This window comes from Rattus rattus, chromosome 7 (assembly GCF_011064425.1).
Source record: "Rattus rattus isolate New Zealand chromosome 7, Rrattus_CSIRO_v1, whole genome shotgun sequence".
NCBI lineage: Eukaryota > Metazoa > Chordata > Mammalia > Rodentia > Muridae > Rattus > Rattus rattus.
In genome coordinates this window covers 23,898,978-23,917,664 of record NC_046160.1, presented here as the reverse complement: position 1 = coordinate 23,917,664, position 18,687 = coordinate 23,898,978, and the positions used below count along the sequence as shown (strand labels likewise).

Here is an 18,687-nt window from a genome sequence, read left to right as displayed (position 1 = left end):
GATAAAGGAAGGCAACTTCCAGTGGGCACACTGACCTCCGAGACAAGGGGGAAAGCCAAGCCCAAAGACTGCTCCGATGTCTCCCTCTTCAGGTGTGGCTAGGATCCCTTCCTGTAGGCACAGGACTGCCTCATTCACAAACCTTGTTATCACACGGTACTGGATGTCTTCATCAGAGGAGCTAAGGAGGAGAAGGGAGCAGGAAGGAGAATTTAGCTAGAAAAAGAAAGGGAGGAGCTGGGGTACAGCATATGGGGTGTGGGTGAGGCCAGTGGCCAGGGTGAACCATGCCATCCTGAAAGATGAAAGTCCTTTCCATTGAGTAAGGGGGTGCTACTTTCCCTAACTGGTGTGAACTGGGCATCCAAAGCAGGGCCTAGCACAGGAGAGACGACTGCCCCTTCTGAGGAGTCAGCAACAGCAGCGTGTTCCCAAAGGAAACAAACAGGAAGGAGGGTGCAGGCACCCCCACAATCCACCTCGCAGGCAAGGCAGAGCAGGCAGGGTGTCCCCAGGCTTGGCCCACTCTCACCTGGAACTGAAACTGGGTTATGTGTGGGAGTTCAGCTGTGCAGAGTTTGCTTTGCCAGCTTTGGGTCATAAACAGAATAGGAAAGGGGCCGAGGGGCTTTGAGCTACGAAAAGAAACATCGCTTCCCGACAAAGTCACTCAAATCAACTTACACCTCGGGGTTGGCAGGCAGCCTCAGGTTTATCAAGATATTATCTATTTCAGAATTCAAATTCTTATTCTTTGAGCCCGACTGATAGATGTAGAAGCCTTTCCCAGACTTGCGACCTGAGAGAATAAAGAGACTGCATTAGTCACTGCCCCTCACCCTAGCTGAGAACCCTGGCCCTGCTGGATGCTGAGAGCGTCTAGCACTCTGCTGCACTCCTAAGCTCCTCCACTCAGCCAACTGAGCCACTCAACCAAGGTCAGAAGACTGGCAGAGGAGAGAGGAGGCTCTGGTGCAGGGAAAGCTGAGTCTGCATAGGAAAGGCCAGCCTACGCCCACCCCTGCACAACTGAAGGTCTAGGTCCTAAAAGTGGTTTCACTGCAGCCTCACTTCTATGATCTGAATGGAAGGTTGACCTTCTCCCCACAGGCAACCAGACCCCAGGGCCAGGCCTGGACTTGCTCCTGAGGATATGCTGGTCTATGTGGCACACATGGCAGTCCTCTAAGCCTTGGCTCTGCCTTTCTCCAGCTTGTGAGAGTCCCTGTGCCCAGGGATCTGTCTTTGGGAAACCTCCTCTCCCCTCTCTGTTCTCAGCCACCGGCTCAGAGCTAACTCCTGTGTCCTGGGGTTACTCACCCAAGAAGCCCCTGGAGACCATCAGTTTCAGCAGTTCTACGCTGCCACCTCCAAACCGCTCCCCGAAGGCTTTGCCTAGATCTTCTGCTACGTGCTGTGCTACATCTATGCCTACTTCATCTGCCAGGGTGGCAGCACCCACAGGGAAGCCGAAGCTTGTGGTCAAGGCGTCCAGCTTCTTAGGGTCAACTCCTTCCTGAACAGGAGGTAAAACAAGGAAAGGCCTCAGAGCACAGCCATCCCAGGTCCCCCACAGAAGGGCTGCCTGTCATGACCCGAAGGCAGCGCCCACTTCTTTTCTTGGACATGACTTGGCCAGGCCCAGAACCAGCACTTAACCCAGGAAAGCACAAGTGGACGCTGTCCCACAGGAATACAGATCACTCCGTTCCTTCTCACTTGTGATTCTGAATCTCGGGACTAAGTAGATGCTATGGCTATCAGGACTGAGAGACTGAGTGCTGCCATTCTGAGCCTAGGGAAGGAAGTGCCCAGTGAAGAGGGTCCTCCTTGCCATGGAAGGCCCAGGTGGACAGTGGACAGAGTGTGTGTGTGTGTGTGTGTGTGTGTGTGTGAAGCACATACAATGGTAGTCAGGCCAAGTAGGCTCTGGTATGGAAGGTCCTCTCCCCAGGGATGCAGAAGCAGTGTATCAGTCTGAGCATTCTGGGAGGCTTTGGCTCCTGCAATGCTAGGGGAGCGACCAGCAGAGTTAACACTTTGCCTAAGGGCATAGTCTCAGTCCCAGGACTTCCTGTCTCAGTGTGAGAGGGAGACACAAAAGGACCTCTAGGGAAAAGCAGCAGTACACCTTGGGGGAGCTTATCCCTCATCTGGACATCTTCAGTTTGGAGGACAGAGAAAAGATATGACAAGGCCTTGGACATTCCGTAGAATAGCACCCACCTGGAGGATTCTCATGACTTCTGACATCATGGGAGCAAGACACCTGGTGGTGTAGAAGCCAGGTCCATCCTGCCAATGGAAAGGAAGGAAGCTCATGGCCTTGCTTTGCTGCCCACGACCACACCCACTCTCCCTTTCCCAGACATCATTCACAGCGTCAGCTGACCTAAGCTCTCATCAGAATGCTCAATGTTATGCTGAAGAGAAAGCCACCTCAAACAGTCTAGGTTTTTTTTTTTTTTTTTAAGATTTATTCTTTATTATATATAAGTACACTGTAGCTGTCTTCAGATACACCAGAAGAGGGCATCAGATCTCTTTACAGATGGTTGTGAGCCACCATGTGGTTGCTGGGATTTGAACTCAGGACCTCTGGAAGAGCAGTCGGTGCTCCTAACCACTGAGCCATCCCTCCAGCCCACAGTCTAGGTTTCATGTCACCTCTGAGGTCTGGAGTCACCAGTGAGGATCTGCTAGAGCCTAGACATTCCTGCACTGCTCCTACCTCAGCGGGACAGTCAGTACTACTGTCCATTCTGGAGATAACCTAGTGGACAGTGGTTTAGAGGCTGGTACCCCCCAACCCCTAGAAGAGTTAGAACAAATCTGGAGGCTCAAGACATCGTGTCAGAACTTCATCACCTGCCGCTGCTTCGGCCTCACCTTGACCACAATGATGACCTTCCCCTGCTTGAGACCCACGGCCACGGCAGAGGCTGTTGTGTCCTTGGAGGTTTTGTCAGTTGTGATGATCTCTAGAAGCTGCATCTTGTCCACAGGAGAGAAGTAGTGCATGCCGATCACCTGGTGAGGGAGCCACAACCAACAGATTACCAGTGCTGTGGGAGGCCACTCCCTGGGTCCCTAGGGAGACACTGCTCATCCAGGCAGAGGTTGGGTGCTACAGCCACACGCTGCGTGAGGAGGAAGAACAGACTTAGTACTAGCAACCTTAGCTGCTTAGAGACTATTTTGTTATTTCCAGTCTGTCTGTCGGCTCAGTTGAAGCAACTGGTATCCTCTGGAGAAGTGAGGCTTTTTTCCTTTAATGACTGCATTCTTCCTGAACCTGCTTAAGCAAAGATAACCTTCTAGGCAGCATTCCGAATACTCAGTGGAAGTACTTTAGATGTAGTACTTTCACATCCTGGGTGGGAGGTTCAGCGTGAGGCTGTAGTCCCCCAGCCCTGGTCCTCCATTCCTAGGCCTGGAGCTGGAGTCTCACCCAGCCTAGGCAGCTACCACACAGTACTGTAGCTGAACAGCACATTGCTTCTTGGTAAAGGGCCTAGCCTTTTTTTTTTAGATTTATTTATTTCAGGCGTGTGAATACACTGTCACTATTTTCAGACACACCAGAAGAGGACATTGGATTCCACTATAGATGGTTGTGAGCCACCATGTAGTTGCTGGGAATTGAACCCAGGACCTCTGGAAGAGCAGTCAGTGCTCTTAACTGCTGAGCCATCTCTCCAGCCCAGTCCTAGCATTTAATACGATTCTAACGTCAGTAACTTTATATCTATCTACACTTGAAAGTAGGTGCCATGAGGGATGCACACCAGCCACCAAGGTGTTCTAAGCTACAGTCCACCTCTCCTACACCAGTAGAGCACGGCATTCGGTTTTCTGTGGCCATTTCATAATCTACACTGGTCTTCTCTTCGTTCATACTCTAAGATTTCAGCCAGTGAGACTGCAGCCGGCCACTGTTTGAGGCTCTCTGTCTGGTTTACCTTCTCAGGCCTTTGGCTCACAGAAGCAATTTGACTGATTGGGAGAGCAGATGTGTTGCTGGCGAAGATACAGTGTTCTGGAGTCACCTGCAGGGGAGAAGCATGTGAGAACCTGTCAGGTGGGCCTAGAGATGACAGTCACAGCACAACAGAGTGATGCCCGGGCCCAGCCTGCTCTCCCTCCATACTTGCTCACACCACAGATACAACTTGCTCAGACACTGTGAGTTACCTAAAAGGTTTTGTGAAAACCTTGTTCTCTTAACTGAGTCGTCTTCTACTGATGGCCTGTCCTGTCCTGCAGACCACATCTCAACGCTTGGGTAAACATGTCTTACACAAACGCCAGAAGGATGAGCTGAAGTAGGTTTCAGTCAAGGTGGGGCCTGGGTGCTCTCAAGTCTGGAAGAACACACCATTCCCTACCCCTGCTCACCTTTCCTAAGCCAGAAAGTGTATACTTCCTTCATCTAAGAGTCACCGAAGGGCAGTGTCCACTGTAATTATGCGTGCGGCACACGAATTCTACCAACTGTTAGCTTTAGTCACTTGCCCCTGCACTGTCCCTAACACAGGATGCTCAGCTTTCTGGCTCTGATCTCAACTTATTCAAGTTTTTTGACACTTGGGTGAAAAATATGGAAGGTACCTCTGTTAAATTTGCACAAATCTGGCACAGACGAATGCAAACACTAGAGTAGAGTCAAGGCTGAAGACAAATTTAACACACTGAGAAGCTGAGTATAAAATGTCAATTATGACAGATAAAGATGAATTATTAAAATTCACCTTGTTTTAAAAAAGAAGAAAGCAAAGAGCTGTACAGGCGTTGATGGGCAAAGCCTGGCTTGTGAGGAGGATCCTATGGTTTTAACCACCAGAGTAGAATGGGAGCTGGCCGTGCGGAGTGCCTGTGACAGTGGACATGCTCTCTGAGCCGTTAGCATGGTATCCAGGGTGAGAGAAAGGCGCTCTTGGGGCTAGAGGTGTAGCTCAGCAGGTGGACTGCTTGCCTCCCATGCAGGAAGCCCGGGGCTGGGTCCCCAGGACCACATGAACTGGGTACAGTGCCGCGTGCCAGTCATCCTAGCACTTGGGAGGAGGCAGCAGGATCTGAAATTCAAGACCGTCCTTGGCTACATAGTGAGTTCAAGGCCAGTCTAGGAGGTATATATATCCTCTACTCTAGGAAGAGCAAATTCTATCTCCCTGGCCACCCATGCCTTTCTTCCTATGTCCCACGCTGTAAATCAGGGCTAAACAGAAGCGTGGCTGTTGGCCTCAGGCCTTGCTGTGGTTCTGCAGCTACCACTCTTGCTCTCGGAGGACCTTGCTGTGAAGACGTTCTGGCTATGGGAGGAGGCCCTGGAAACATTGGTGTTTAGGGCGCTGTCCACAGGACCTGTCCACACTGCAGACTGTGAAAAGGGGAGGAATTCAAGGGATGCTTCTCAACAATGTTTCCTCCATGAGATAGAGGAAAATGACCGAGACGGAAGGACAGGGAAGCATCTAGAAACTGTCTTGTGAAGAATGTCAGGAACAGTTTGTTTAGTTCTATAGTGGGTAAGAAACTACTACTTTAAATTGACTCAGCTTGGAAATTTTCTTAAAACCAGCATTAGACCGGGTAAGAAGACAGGCATGATGCTGTGCTGGAGCTCTTCCTCCTCACGCTTTGGATTTCCCCTCTTTTCTTTCTTCTTTTTAAAGATGTATTTATTAATGTACGGGTGACCGGTCTGCACATACACCAGCTCACCAGAAGAGGGCATCAGATCCCACAATGGATGGTTGTGAGACACCATGTAGGTGGCCTTAGGAACACTGCCTGCTTCACCGCAGTTCACAGCCACAGGCACCAGAGTTGCCAGATCAATACCACTCACTAGTCTAGTCTGGCTGTGGTCTTTCTCATGCTTGGATTACAGTCATTTCTCCTTTTCTAGGCCCCTGTTTGTCTGTCTGTCTGTCTTTCCTTTCTTTCTTATCACCCACATGAGGTACACATTTTGTTCATGTCACACCGTCTCAAGAATGGGCTTTTAGGACACGGGCAGGATCCAAGGAGCGCCACTACAGAGGAGCACATGACATAGCCTGGAGAACAGGTCCTTGGCTCCCTTTGCTACCCAGACATGAAGACGCCTGATTACAGCTCACAGCCAGGACCTGGCCGTGCTCCACAAGGCTATCTGGACAGCTGGTAACCTCCCCCATCTCCACTTCAATACCTGTGCGTAGGAGTGGAAGGCACTTACTTTTCTTCCCTTAGGATTCAGACCTGAGCTTCCTGATACACACACACTTATATTTGAGGCCACAAGACTGCTCAGTGGGTAAGGCACTTGCTGCCAAGCCTGACAACCTGGATTTGATCCCTGGGACCCACATGGTGGGGAGAGAAATGATTCCTGAAAGTTACCCTCTGACCACCACACATGCTCTATGGCTCGTGTCTACCCTCCCAGCTCAGTGTCCTCTGGGATGCAGGTGCGACGAGCCCTTACTTACGCTTTCCACTTCCTTTAACACTTTGTGCTTAACAGCAAGGTCCTCGAAGACAGCCTCAATCACCATGTCAACCTTCTCGAAGCCCTTGTAGTCGAGCTGCCCGATCAGGTTGCTGAAGATGGAGTCCCTTTCGAAGGATGTGAGTGCCTTCTTCTTTACCTTGTCATTCAGTCTAGAGAGAACACACTCTTAGAGCAGGAAGCAGAGGCTGGCGGCCACACAGCTGCTGTGTGGCCTCGGCCACCTTGTGAGGGTGTGTCGTCACGGCCATTTTGAAGAGGTTGAGTTCAGAGGGACTTGGGGTTAAGTGGCTAGTGAGGGAGGTGATTAGTCAAGTTGGACTCCAGGCACACAGGCTCTCATCCACCAAAGGCCTCTCTTCACAGCTTTAATCCTCACAAAACGGGGTTGCCGTCAAGAGGACGGTGAATATACGAGTCTAGGGTGAGACTGGCGAAGGGTGGCTCCTGCCACCATGTCCCAGACCAGCAGGTGTTAATACCTCTGTACCCTTTATGCTGTTCTCTAACAATCGAGAGGACAGAGGCTGAGCACTGTCCCCTCTCCCACTGCCCCACAACCCCAGCGCAGGGGACTGAACCCAGGGCCTTCGCATGCATTCTCACACTGAGCTACATCTCCAGACCAGGGAGGTTTTCCAGCTGCCAATCCACTTCCTCTCAGTACACAAGTCACACACTGAGTGAACTTGTCTTTTCCCGGGGAGAACCACTAAGGATTGTTTTACTCAGTTACTGAATCTTTTTTATTGCCAAGGAATAAGAGACTAGTTTTAGGTTCATCTTAACCATACTTTTCAGAATAAATAAGAGAATGTTCTTCTGAATGAATTGAAAACCCATTCACTAACTCGCTTAAGTAAAAGAAAAACTAAAGTCACAGCTAAGTTCACAGAAGTGTCCAGTAAGGGGCTGGGGAGAAGATGGCTGAACAATGAAGAGCACTGGCTGCTCTCCCAAAGGACCTGGGTTCAATTCCCAGCACCCACATGGCAGCTCACAACTGTCTGTAACCCCAGTTGCAGAGGATCTAACACTCCCACACAGACAGACATACATATAGGCAAAATACCAATGCATACAAAAACATTTTTTTGTCCAATAAAGGCCTTAAAAGCATAGGCGGCCTTTTTTTTTTTTTTTTTTTTTTTTCTTCTTTTTTTTTTTGAGCTGGGGATCAACCCAGGGCCATGCGCTGAGGCAAGCGGCTCTATCGCTGAGCTAAATCCCAACCCCTCATAGGTGGCCTTCTTATAGCTAGCCACAGCAGGTTAAGTGCTAACAGCAGTGACTGACTCGATGCTGAGTTAGACTGTTTCCAGGAAGGGAAAGAAAACAGGTCCCAGGCCAGCAGTGCTGTGAGTGGCACTCACCAGGCCTAAGACGAAAATGGAAGTATCACCACAAGTCAGGGATGAGGCTATCCTACGGTGACAGCTCTTCATTCTGGTGACTGCAGGACATGCTGAAGTGGGAGGCCTGGGTGTTGGTGCATACACCTGCTGCACCTCCTTTTTATTTTACACTGTAATCTGGCAACATCACCAACCTGCCAGGCCCTGGCCAGCACTGGTAGCAGTGCACATGCAGAAGGAGGAGGACAATGAGCTCCAGGTACACAATCCACTTGGGAAACTCATACCCTCCCTCACTCAGCAAAAAGTCCCAGGCAGGATGGTCTAATGTAGCCAGCTAACCCATCATGTCTGTGCAGAACACTGGACTGAAAAACAGCCTCAGTTTGGCTGAGCTGACGCCATTTCTTCTCAGCAAACTGGCACATCCATGTGAGAGGGGACTGGGTGGGTGGAAAACAGTCATCCTGTTTTATTTTAAAACATTTGTTTCCCCTTTATTTATACTTCTTAGTATGGGTGTTTTGCTGCAGATATGGGGATGGTCTGCAGGCCTCGAGCATCTGGCTCACTGGCAAGGGCCCTGCTGTGTCACTCTGGTCAGGAAAGCGGGCTGGAGAGCCCTCTGCCAGCCCTGCCTTTACCTCCTGTGCCCAGCGCATGCTCTCGCACACCCTTCCTGAGCCCTGCCTGAAGAGCTGTGCAGGTTTCATGATCCATTCCACCAGGGCGACTACATGCAAACCTTAGCTAAACACACCCGGGAATTACTAGTTTCATACCAAAGGATAAAATAAAATGGCATTTAAAATATCTACTAATAAGGAAACATTCAAAGGCCCATGACCTATGATATTTATTAACGAGAAAAAGAGTTGAAAGAATAATTAGTATTTCTGAAAAAAATCAAAGGAAACTTTGGTAAAACTATAGAGTATGGGGCCCATTATGTTCAGGCAAAGGACCCGTGATGAAAACAAGACAAACCAAAGCCGTCACCCCTGCCCCAGAAACAGCCCACCTCCTGGCACAAACAGGCCACTTACCCTTTGAACACTTGTTGCTGTCCCCGGCCCAGCCCTGTCACTGTAGTGTCTTTAAGAAGAGTTTTCAGTCCCTTGTCCACAGAGACCTGGGCAATGCCAGCCCCCATCAGCCCTGCGCCAAGGATGGCTAGCTGCCTGGAGGGACGGGATCAAAGGGTTCCGGTGAACATCTCAGGCACATTCGCTGGGAAATACTACCCAAGCTGTGAGGCAATGAACCAACCACCACAGCCACAGTACAAGAGCTTGTGATGATTTCCATCTACAATAAACTTTTGATCTTTAAAGACTAATGTAAAATTCACTGGGTTCAAAAACTTAGTCTTTCCATGAAGGCAGAACTAAACCAGCTCTCAGCTGCTCCAAGCACGGGAAACCAAGGCAAGTCTGAAGACTAGTCTGTCTGATAGCTTCATAGTGACTTTAGCATTTCCTGTCATTCTCCTTTCTCCCAAGATTTACTGCCCTAGTCAGGGTACTTCAGTCTCCTTACTAGTAGCTTCTGTGTTTTCTTTTTCTTTTGAGACAAGTCTTGTGTAGCTGAGGTTGGCCTTGAACTCACCATGAAAAGGATGACTTTGAACTTCTCACCCTCATGAGTGCAGGGCTAAGAGTCTTGCATCATCCTATCTGGTTTGTGTGGTGCTGGCAATTGAACTTGGAGCTCCTGCATGCCAGGCGGAGTGTGCCTTAGCTCTGAGATGTGAGAACTAAACCAGACTGCCAGGGGATCATCCCGAGATGAGAAGTTCTAGAAAGCTGCTAGAAGGCCTTAGAGAAAACTAGGCTCTGAAAACAAGAATGTACTTGGAATAAAGGCCCGGCTGCCCAGGGCAGAAGAGGCTGAGGGCTAATCTAGTTCTGTGGATGCCTACACACTTGCTGCAGAGCAAATTCTCAGGCCTCCTAGGCAGGGCGGCTTACTGAACAGTCTTCTGTGGCACTCCAAATTTATTTTTCTTGCACAGGACCTGGCCGTTATAAAGCCCCATCAGGGCTTTTGATTCTTTGGTCAATGCAAGCTCTCCAAATTTCTGAAAGGCAAAAAGAAAGAAGGAAAGGTGGAACTCTGGGGTCCTGGTGATGGGACTCCTCCGTCACGTCCTCTGCAAAGCAGAGGGAGCACCCAGTGCCTTAGTTCCACAGGTGCTGCAGCTTGGGGACCTCTGCTGCTGGTTCCTCTTCACTGTCCTCCTCTGGGGCACGTCTCACCGATGCTTTGAGGGAGGGTTGGTTTAAATTTGTTTTGTTTAATTTAGTAGTTTAAAAAAACAAAAACAAACAAACAAACAAAACCCCAGGGTTTTTCTGTGTAGCCCTGGCTGTCCTGGAACTCACTCTGTGGAGCAGGCTGGCCTCAAACTCAGAGACCCACCTGCTTCTGCTACTACACCTGGCCTTGAAGGAGGTTTTGATGTGACAGCTCCCAGACTCGTACAGCCGAGAAGTGATAACCTTTGCCAGTGGTTGAGTCTCAGGTCCAGATGGATTCTCACCATTCCTCCACTGACCGGCTGCAGTGGCAGACTGAGAAGGGGTCCAGTGGCTAGGGCCATACAGCCTAAGGCAGACCTTGAGTAGAGTCTGAGTGACTTCAGTTTTCTTTCCACTGCAGCAGGTGGTCCAGCACCATTCCCACTGCTACTTTACAAGTGTCTCAGCATTAAGGACGAGTCCCACTTTAGTGGTTCCCAGCACAGTTGGATTTGCACCCTGGTCTTGCCCTACTGTCAAGCTTTCCTCACGATTTAAACAGGAAATGGATGCCTAGTTCACAGTGCTGTTATGAGGATTGATACGAGCACTAGTGAAATTGTGGACCAGACTCCATCGCTATACAGCAGTGTTAGCACTAACACTGCTAGCACACACAGGCACAATTGTGGGGTTCAAACAGTGCAAAGAAAGACTCTCTCTGATAACATTGCTTATTAACACATTAACAGCAGGAAATAATGACCTGCACATTCAATGCTACGCTCAATCAGGAAATAGCATGTTCTGTTTGGATAGCCTAAGGATTCAAACTATGGGTAAAGAGCTATCAGGTCATGAATTCAATAGGTTTTGATAAGTGGTTTTATATAAAAAGTATACATATATGCATATATGTAAAAAAGTATATATGTATACACACACACACACACACACACACACACACACACACACACACAGTCAAGTATGGCCACTCCTTGGAATCCATACAAACACTGGTTTTAGGACCTTAGGAGAGACATAATGCACAAATTCTCAAGTTCTTTACATAAAATAATACAGTATGTGTACATTCTCTATATTTCAAGTTGAGTCTAGATTAACTATAATACCTAATAGAAGGCAAATATTATGTATACTTAGTCACTAACAACACTATATATTCAGGAGAATGCAATTTTACATTTTGTATGTATATAATACATCAACAATATGTACCCCACTGCCCTCCCACTCTCTCTTGACCCCTCTTTATCCTAACATCCTCCTTCCTGAATGTGTTTGTTCAGTAGTGCATATAGGACTGTAGTTGTGGGAGGGCCAACTTCATGCAGTGAGGACATTACTGATTGTGAGCCATATGCTTCTATGTACATATATCTGTGTATGTATACCTGCTTATGATCTTTGAAGTATGGGGAAAGTATGAGCAATCCATGAGGAACCAGAGTGTTCCCTTAGCTCTTTGGGTTACCTGCTATCCTATTAGCAAAGTCTTCAAGGACTGCATAAAACTTAAATTACCATACCACTCCCTTAAATCTGGCACGCCATTAACGTTTGAGAAACGAGAAAGGGTAAGACTAGTCAACACATGCTTCTTTGTGTGTGATTGCAAGAGTCTTTTCTAATTCAATAAAAATGAAATCTCTAAGCCTTAGTAAACTATACATGTAAATCAGTGTTTGCTTTCCCCGACTTCTCTAGTACTGGGGTTGGACCTAGATCTCGCACATACTATAAGCAGTTGTTCTACACTGACTTATATCCCCAGCTCACTCACATATATGCATTTTGTCATAACAAAATCAGCCCTAGTGCAGACTAAAGGCGTTCACATGACTGAGTGAGAAAGAGTGGCTGCTCCCTGCTCCCATTACACCCACTCTCATCACTGAGCAGTCTTGAGCACTGCAGACACCGTCCCACTCTCATGCCACTTAGTCACAGAGTAATCAGAAGAATGACCACCGTAAATAAAACATGTACTAGGTTTCATATACAGGATGATTTAAAATAGTATAACATTTTCAGCTTTAAATGGAGCTTTGGGTCTTTAGTGATCTACAATTAAACTGGAGAAGATCATTTTACCTCTGATTCGGCAAGATAGCCAGCATCATTTCCTTGCTCAAGTCCAGTCTTCACAGCCTAAAAACCACAAACGTGATTGTTCAGTATTGCAACATAATGGTTAGAGGTGAAGTGATGCCGAGTAAAATAACCAGTCTTATTAGGCTGTGTGTCACACCCAGGAGGTCACACACCCTGCTTTGCAAGGGCAGACCCTGTATCAACTGTCCCTCAGCTGCTGTTGAACCCAGCAGGAAAGGGCACCGTAAACTGTTCTCTCAGCGTCTCTCTAAGGCTAGCACTTTCTGCTTGCTTTCCTGTGCTTCTCATGTGTGCATAATCGTGTTAGTCACATTAACCAGGAACTCCATGCCACCCAACTTTACATCTGGAGTAGGCACTATCCCATACATGGTGGTACGTAGAAAGGACAAAGGAATGACCCCAAGCCCGACCACCATAATTTATTTGATATGACAGGAAACAAAACAAATTCCAAATTCTTTAAACAACAGATGATCTACATTTCTCACGCTGGCTTCCTGTAATGTCTAAACTCATTATCTCTGCTTGGGAAGCATCCTTGCAGGACTGTTCCTACTTAAATGTATTCAGAGTCTATTCAGATTTCAACCCTCCATTATCAAGACAGCTGGCTGATAGCGCTATTTTATCTCTCCGAATCCTTTCTGACCCACTTCCGAGAAATAACTAAAGTAGAGGGCAAAGCAAAACCGGTCGGCTCACTATTGCTCACCTGTTAAAACTAACTTTAGCCTGTCTTGCTGCACACCGATACCTCACTGTTCACCTTCAGAAGTGGGTCTCAGTAAACGCTCCCTGAATAACCTCACACGTCCAGCCCCCATAACTTTGCCCATGCTGCTGGCCTGCGGCTCCCTTCACCTGCCCTGTGCTCCCCTTCAGGTCAGAGCCCGCGAGCCTCTACTTCATCTTACTGACTGTCGCCTCTGAGCACTGATAACCCGGTATTAATTTTTTGCTGTTTTATATCTTGTATGACTATCTTTCTTAAATATGGATGCAGATGTATATGACGTTTCATATAATTTTTTTTACAATGCTGGGGACTGAATCTAGAGGTTTATACAAGCCAGACAAAAGTTCTACCAGAGCTACATCCCCAGATGGTGTTTTATATTAGTAATCTCATGTCTTCTACTCAAAATATCCTGGATATAATGGGGCCATTCCCCAGCATTTTGTTGTTTGAGACATAGTCTATGTAGCTCTGGCTGTCCTACAGTTCTCTATGTAGAGCAGGCCTGCTTAGAACTTAGAGATCTAAGCGCAAGGCCCTGGGTTCGGTCCCCAGCTCCGAAAAAAAGAAAAGGAAAAAACAAAAAAACAAAAAAACTTAGAGATCTGCCTCCCTCTGCCTCCCAGAATGTGAGGATTACACATACCTGGCTTTCTTTTCTTTTTAAAGACAGGGTCTCTATGAAGCCCTGCCTTCTCCAGTTCTGATTATAAGTTCTTGAATCTGCCAGTCTGAAAGTTCTACGTCTTAAAGTATTTTAAATTAAAGTGTTTGGGAATGTCTTTTTAAAAATGTTATTATCAGCGGGGAGTAGTGGCGCAGGTCTTTTATCTCAGCACCCAGGATGCAGAGGCAGGCAGAGCCCTGTGAATTCTAGGCATGCCTGGTCTACAGAGTGAGTTGAAGGCCAGAGCTTCCCAGTGAGACTTTCAAAATCCAGGCAGTGAGCGAGCACGCAGCGCTGACACACACACTGCTCGCAATTGCAGTGAGAGCACAGGAGGAGGAGGAGCTTGTGGGGAAAGGCGGGTGCACAGGCGACTCACGTCAATTATCTTCAAAGGCGCAGGGTAAAGGCCTTTGGTCTGCTTCTTCACTTTTTCTTCCACTGTTTTGTAAACCTGTTGTCTGACAAATGGGATAGTCATGGCATACGATGTCAGCTCTGTAAGGTAAAATGCGGTTAGCTATTTACTGAGATGACCCAGGGCTGCCTTGTCCTTTTGCTCTGCAGACTCCACAGCACCACACTTCTATAATCCCCTCTTGTAATAATGTTTAAAGTTTTCCAAAGTAACAGGCCTTTTTTTTTTTAAAAAATATTTATTTATTTTATGTATGTGAGTACACTGTCGCTGTCTTCAGACACACCAGAAGAGGGCATCAGATCTCATTACAGAGGGTTGTGAACCACCATGTGGTTGCTGGGGATTGAACTCAGGACCTCTGGAAGAGCAGTCAACGCTCTTAACCACTGAGCCATCTCTCCAGCCCCCAGTAACAGGCCTTTTAACAATGGCTGTCAGTATAAGCTGAGGATTTATCCATGAGACAGAGCTGTGCCCTTTAAGGCTTACTCATAAAGCGCAAATACGTCCACCCCCCCCCCCTCCTGGTTTTCCGAGACAGAATTTCTCTGTGTAGCCTTTGCTGTCCTGGACCCTGCTCTGTAGACCAGACTGGCCTCAAATTTACAGAGATCTGCCTGCCTCTGCCTCCCAAGTGCTGGGATTAAAGGCATATGCAAGCACCACCCAGCATCCTTCTCTTCCTTTCTGAGGCAGGCAGAGTCCTGCTGTGTGCTGCTAACATAGCCACTTACTTTCTATCAGGCCTTTGTTCTGCTTTGCAGAGACCTTCCTGTCAGCCAGGCCTTTGGCAAAATTAACTGCAACTTCTTCTAGGTATTCAATTGTCCTTTCCTCTGGAGATTTTATTCCTGGTCCTGTAAAAACAAAATACAACACCAACAACAAAATGACTGCAAGGACTGGAATGTAAATCAACCAGTCCTAGGCAGAGAAAACCTGTGTCAGGAAGGCTCCCACACTCCTTCAGTGATGAACAGTGATGTAGAAACATAACCCAGATAAACCCTTTGCTCCCCGAGTTGCTTTGGTCGCAGTGTTTCATCACAGCAATAGCAACTCTGAATAAAACAGCAACCAACTTCCCATTCATGGCTTCTGCCAGCTTGTGAGCCTGTTGGAAGCAGGGATTAGATTATGTGTGTAGCTCAGTGGAGTATATGATTAGCATGGTTCTATCCTTAGTACCACCAAACAAACAAAAAATGGTGAGGCTGAGAAATCCAAAGGAGAGAATCTAAGGCAATGAAAACTGACGCAACCAGGCTGTGTAAGGCACAGGAGGACAGAAAGCAGTCTATACTCTTGAAGTACTTTGGAAACAAAGTCTCCAGAGGGAGGAGCTTACTGCAAATACATAACTTCAGTAAGTTATCTCTCTTGTTTTGAACCAGAGTGGAGAAGAATAATCAGAACTAAACCCTTTTAAAATAAAGCTCAGGGGCTGGAGAAATGGCTCAGAGGTTAAAAGCACTGACTGTTCTTCCAGAGGTTCTGAGTTCAAATCCCAGCAACCATGTGGTGGCTCACAACCATCTGTAATGGGATCCAATGCCTTTTTCTAGTATGTCTGAAGACAGCGACAGTGTAGTTACATATGTAGAATAAATAAATCTTAAAAAAAACAAAAACAAACATAAGAACAAAGCTCAGAGAGTTCATGGAAGTCAGCCGCCTCCTTGTCCTGCACAGCAGCCAGGGCCATGGGCTTCTGTAAGTGGAAAGCTTCAGAGCATGCGCTCCACAGCAGGTTTACCCAGGAGGGCTGTGGCCGGCCCTGCTCAGCACATTCATGAAAGAGAACTTCCTAGGGCCAGGGAAGACCACTAGGGAAGCAGGAAAAGAACACCAGCAGAGGACTTCTGAGAATGAAGGTCATCCTACTAGGCAAAGAACTGTGACCAACTGAGGTACTAACTCCCTGAGGGCTACGGACACGATGCTGGGAATGCAGCATGGGAAATAAGGTCATCCTTATACCACACTTGGAGTGTGGCCAGTCCTCACTCTATGCCCACAGTCGTCAGGGGAGGCGCAGGCAAGGTCGCAGGTCACAGGTCATAGGCTGGCTATATTCTCACTCATATTTCTATTCTAAGCCCAGACCCCCCCCCCCAGTCTCTTTACCTCAGAGCATCAGCTGACATCTTCTTATTGAGAAAATGAGAATCTTGAAGATACTTTGCCCTGCTGCCAAGCTATCTTTTCTGCCAGGCTCCATAAAGCCTGTTTGTTCAAGGCTTCCTTAGCAGTGAGATGCCTCACAACCCCCTGTAACTCTGGCTTCATGGGAGCCAAAGCCCTCCAAAGGAGTATTCACATACATACAGGCATACTCACACTTAGATACACATATGAACATAAGTAAAATTATAAAAAACAAAAGCAAATAAACAAAACTATAAGCCCAAAGTCATCTAAGCCAGAAAGAAAAACATAACAAAACCAAACAAAAGAAAAACGAGAATCCTCCAACCCATGTATGACTTTGTGGTTAATTCTGTTAAGTATTTAATTCTAAAATTTTCCAGAAAACAAGAGAAAGGAAAACTTTACAATTCATTTTTTTTTTTTTTCCCCCGGAGCTGGGGACCAAACCCAGGGCCTTGCGGTTGCTAGGCAAGCGCTCTACCACTGAGCTAAATCCCCAACCCCTACAACTCATTTTATGAGGCCAGCACGCCTGACACTAACACCATTCAAATACTATAAGAAAACATAATTTTCCACGAGATCATTAATTTTCTTTAACAGGCACAAAGGTTATTTATAAGTGATCAAGCCAGAAATTTATAAAAAGGATACTGTGTAATATCTAAGTGGAGCTTATCTGTGGTGGTTTGACTAAGCCTGGCCCATGGGAAATGGCACTATTAGGCACGTGCAGATTTGTTGAATAGGTGTGGACTTGGAGGAGGATGTCATTGGGTATGCAGGCTTTGAGGTCTTATGCTCAAGCTCTACACAGTGCAGAAGAGACCTTCTTCCTAGCTGCCAGAAGAATTAAAGTCTTTTTCTGAAGGATCAAGATATAGAACTCTAGGCTCCTCCAACACCATATCTGCCTGCATGCTGTCATTCTTCCTGCCACGATGATAATGGACTGAACCTCTGAAACTGTAAGCCAGCCCCAATTAAATGTTGTCCTTATGAGAGTTGCCTTGGTTATGGTGTCTCTTCACAGCAATGGAAACCCTCAGTAAGACAATATTCTAATCACAATTCTAGCAAATATTATTATACCTATAATCTTCATAGGCATGATCATCTTGATTACAGAATCTATATTCAAATGCAAAGCAACTATTATAGAAAAATAATTTTTAATGAATAGATCATAGTTAGAGGAATATATAATATCTGATAAATCAATAGTCAAGACCATATTATGCTGACTCGACAAAAGGCTAGTTAACTGGAAAGAGAATATATAGTTGACTTTTGACCAAGATGCCACTGTAATTCACTGGAGAAGAAATAATTTCCCTTTTTTTTTTTTTTTTTAAATTGAGTCAGGGTCTCTCAAAGTAGTTCTGCCTGTCATGGAAAATGCTATGTAGAACAAGGTGGCCTTGAACTCACAGAGATCTACTTGTCTGTGCTCTGATTAATGGTATATACCACTCTGCCCAACTAGAATAATTTTCTTTAAAAAAATGGTGCACAACCTTGGTATCTGTATGCAAGACAGTAAAGACACTCACGTAAATGTTAACCTCAAATGGGTCACAGACCAGTGTTCAACAGACAAAACAAGAATAGTTCCAGAAGAAAGCATGGGAGAAAAATGTTTGTGCTTTTTAAATCAGAAAGGAGTTTTTAGATACCAAGTCAACAGCATGATCTACAAAAATCCCCAATACCAAAATGGAAAAACACACACACACACACACACACACACACACACACACAGACACACACACACAGACACACACACACAGACACACACACACAGACACACACACACACACAGATACACAGACACACACACAGACACACACACAGACACACACACACAGACACACACACAGACACACACACAGACACACAGACACACACACATATACAGACAGACAGACAGACAGACAGACACACACACACACACACAGACACACACACACACAGATACACAGACACACACACAGACACACACACAGACACTCACACACAGACACACACACACAGACACACACACAGACACACACACAGACACACAGACATACACACAGACACACACACACACACACATACACAGACACACACAGAGACACACACACACACACACACACACACACACACACACACACACACACACACACACACACACACACACACACACACACACAGACACTCACACACAGACACACACACACAGACACACACAGACACACAGACATACACACAGACACACACACAGACAGACAGACAGACAGACAGACACACACACACACACACACACACACACCCCTAGAGGTACAAAAAGAGATGGTCCAGATGGTATTTTTGTTGTTAGATGTGGAATTATGTTTGTGTGGCTCTCTTCTTTTGGTTTTGTTGAAAGGTTACTTTCTTGCTTCTTCTAGGGTGTAGTTTCCCTCCTTGTGTTGGAGTTTTCCATCTATTATCCTTTGAG

At 46.8% G+C, this 18,687-nt stretch overlaps 1 protein-coding gene across 1 annotated transcript in view; it reads right to left on the bottom strand.

The window, feature by feature from the left end:
- Hadha (hydroxyacyl-CoA dehydrogenase trifunctional multienzyme complex subunit alpha) overlaps nucleotides 1-18,687 on the bottom strand; it is a 35,025-nt gene that overhangs the window by 668 nt on the left and 15,670 nt on the right. The window contains exons 8-19 of the mRNA XM_032909051.1: nucleotides 14,789-14,911; nucleotides 14,013-14,131; nucleotides 12,207-12,263; nucleotides 9,822-9,931; nucleotides 8,898-9,032; nucleotides 6,477-6,648; nucleotides 3,963-4,049; nucleotides 2,890-3,030; nucleotides 2,227-2,295; nucleotides 1,321-1,516; nucleotides 685-799; nucleotides 36-181 (exon numbers count right to left, since the gene is read on the bottom strand). Coding sequence (XP_032764942.1) covers nucleotides 36-181; nucleotides 685-799; nucleotides 1,321-1,516; nucleotides 2,227-2,295; nucleotides 2,890-3,030; nucleotides 3,963-4,049; nucleotides 6,477-6,648; nucleotides 8,898-9,032; nucleotides 9,822-9,931; nucleotides 12,207-12,263; nucleotides 14,013-14,131; nucleotides 14,789-14,911 — 1,470 coding nt within the window. The remainder of the gene's footprint in view (nucleotides 1-35; nucleotides 182-684; nucleotides 800-1,320; nucleotides 1,517-2,226; nucleotides 2,296-2,889; nucleotides 3,031-3,962; nucleotides 4,050-6,476; nucleotides 6,649-8,897; nucleotides 9,033-9,821; nucleotides 9,932-12,206; nucleotides 12,264-14,012; nucleotides 14,132-14,788; nucleotides 14,912-18,687) is intronic.